The sequence below is a fragment of the Diaphorina citri genome, unplaced genomic scaffold, assembly GCF_000475195.1.
Source record: "Diaphorina citri unplaced genomic scaffold, Diaci psyllid genome assembly version 1.1 scaffold4293, whole genome shotgun sequence".
Taxonomy (NCBI): domain Eukaryota; kingdom Metazoa; phylum Arthropoda; class Insecta; order Hemiptera; family Psyllidae; genus Diaphorina; species Diaphorina citri.
In genome coordinates, this window is record NW_007381692.1 from 10,251 (window position 1) to 11,609 (window position 1,359).

The following is a 1,359-nucleotide window of genomic DNA, read 5'->3' on the forward strand; positions in this document are numbered from 1 at the left end:
TTTTTTTGCGACATTTTAGGGGATTTAGGGACCGTTTTGGATGTTTTTGAGTGTGCCAATGCATTTTTTGGGTACTTTTACATCGGAATAGGACTCTATCTTGAAAAAAATTGTCATTTGGTTGAGCCCCTATAATTTTTGCGGGCAGCCATTTTTTCGTGATGACGTCAGTTCATGTGTCAGTTTGTGATGACGTCAGTTCATGCGTAAACCATGGCTGTTTCAACGTTATTTTTTTTGCGACCTTTTAGCGACATTTTAGGGGATTTAGGGACCGTTTTGGATGTTTTTGAGTGCGCCAATGCACTTTTTGGGTACTTTTACATCGGAATAGGACTCTACCTCGAAAAAAATTGTCATTTGGTTGTGCCCCATTAGGGACAACGCGACACGACGTTGTAGATACCTTACTGCAGGCTGGAGATTCTGGAAAGCGAACGGCATATCAGAAAATGTTAGGCCAGATTATACTTACCAGTAAAGTCAGTTCATTTCCATTTTATTATCCGCTGGAAAATTTTCACATCTCTAGTAATTTTTAAATTGCAAAATTAGTGTGACAGTTAGAACAGGACCGTGTGTGCTCAAAATATATTTTTATTATTTTATTCGATCCTTGCTTCATTGAAGACTCTGAAAATCTAACGTTGACGTTATGGGAGACTCTGATGGGAGCTTGCGAGCCTGTCTATTTCGTGTACCCTTGATGCTATTTAGTTGTGTATCAATTTTTTCCAGATCTTTTTTCAACAACTACATTCTCGCTGAGGGCGGAATGACTCACGCTTTTGTGGAACCAATATTCTGGGTAGTTGACAGTGTTCTCATATCAATTGGACCTTTCCTCACAGTGCTGGTCATCTTCATCAGTGGCTTCACAGTGTTCATTGCCTATTGGATCTTGTTTCCCTTTTATAGGAGGCAAAGTGAATGGTTAGCGTACACTCTGGCAGTCATTGGGAATTGGATTCTAATCAACTTTGTGTTCAACTACTACATGGGATTCTCAACCTCTCCCGGACATCCTCCTAAACATAGCGTCAGTTCAAAATCCTCAGATGTTTGTAAGAAGTGTTTGACGCCTAAACCACCTCGCACTCACCACTGCTCCATATGTGACCAATGTATTTTGAAGATGGATCATCATTGTCCATGGATGAACCATTGCGTCGGTCACTGGAATCACAGATACTTCTATATGTTCATGATCTATACTTTGCTGGGATGTGCGTTCCTATTTATCATCGGATATCGACCTGCCTACTCTATTCTGGTTGCCAACTCCAAACACTTTGATTTCCATTATGAAAATGTCCACGACGTTCTTGCTGCCATTCCTGAAGGAAAATTAGGTAGAAG

The 1,359-nt window shown here is 40.5% G+C and overlaps 1 protein-coding gene across 1 annotated transcript; it reads left to right on the forward strand.

The window, feature by feature from the left end:
• Positions 1-457: 457 nt before the first annotated feature.
• LOC103520944 (palmitoyltransferase ZDHHC16A-like) lies at positions 458-1,354 on the forward strand (the record flags this gene model as incomplete). The annotated part of the gene is made up of 1 exon (XM_008486042.2): positions 458-1,354. A coding segment is annotated over exon 1 (699 nt), but the record flags the coding sequence as incomplete, so codon positions are not given.
• Between the last annotated feature and the right edge of the window lie 5 nt (positions 1,355-1,359).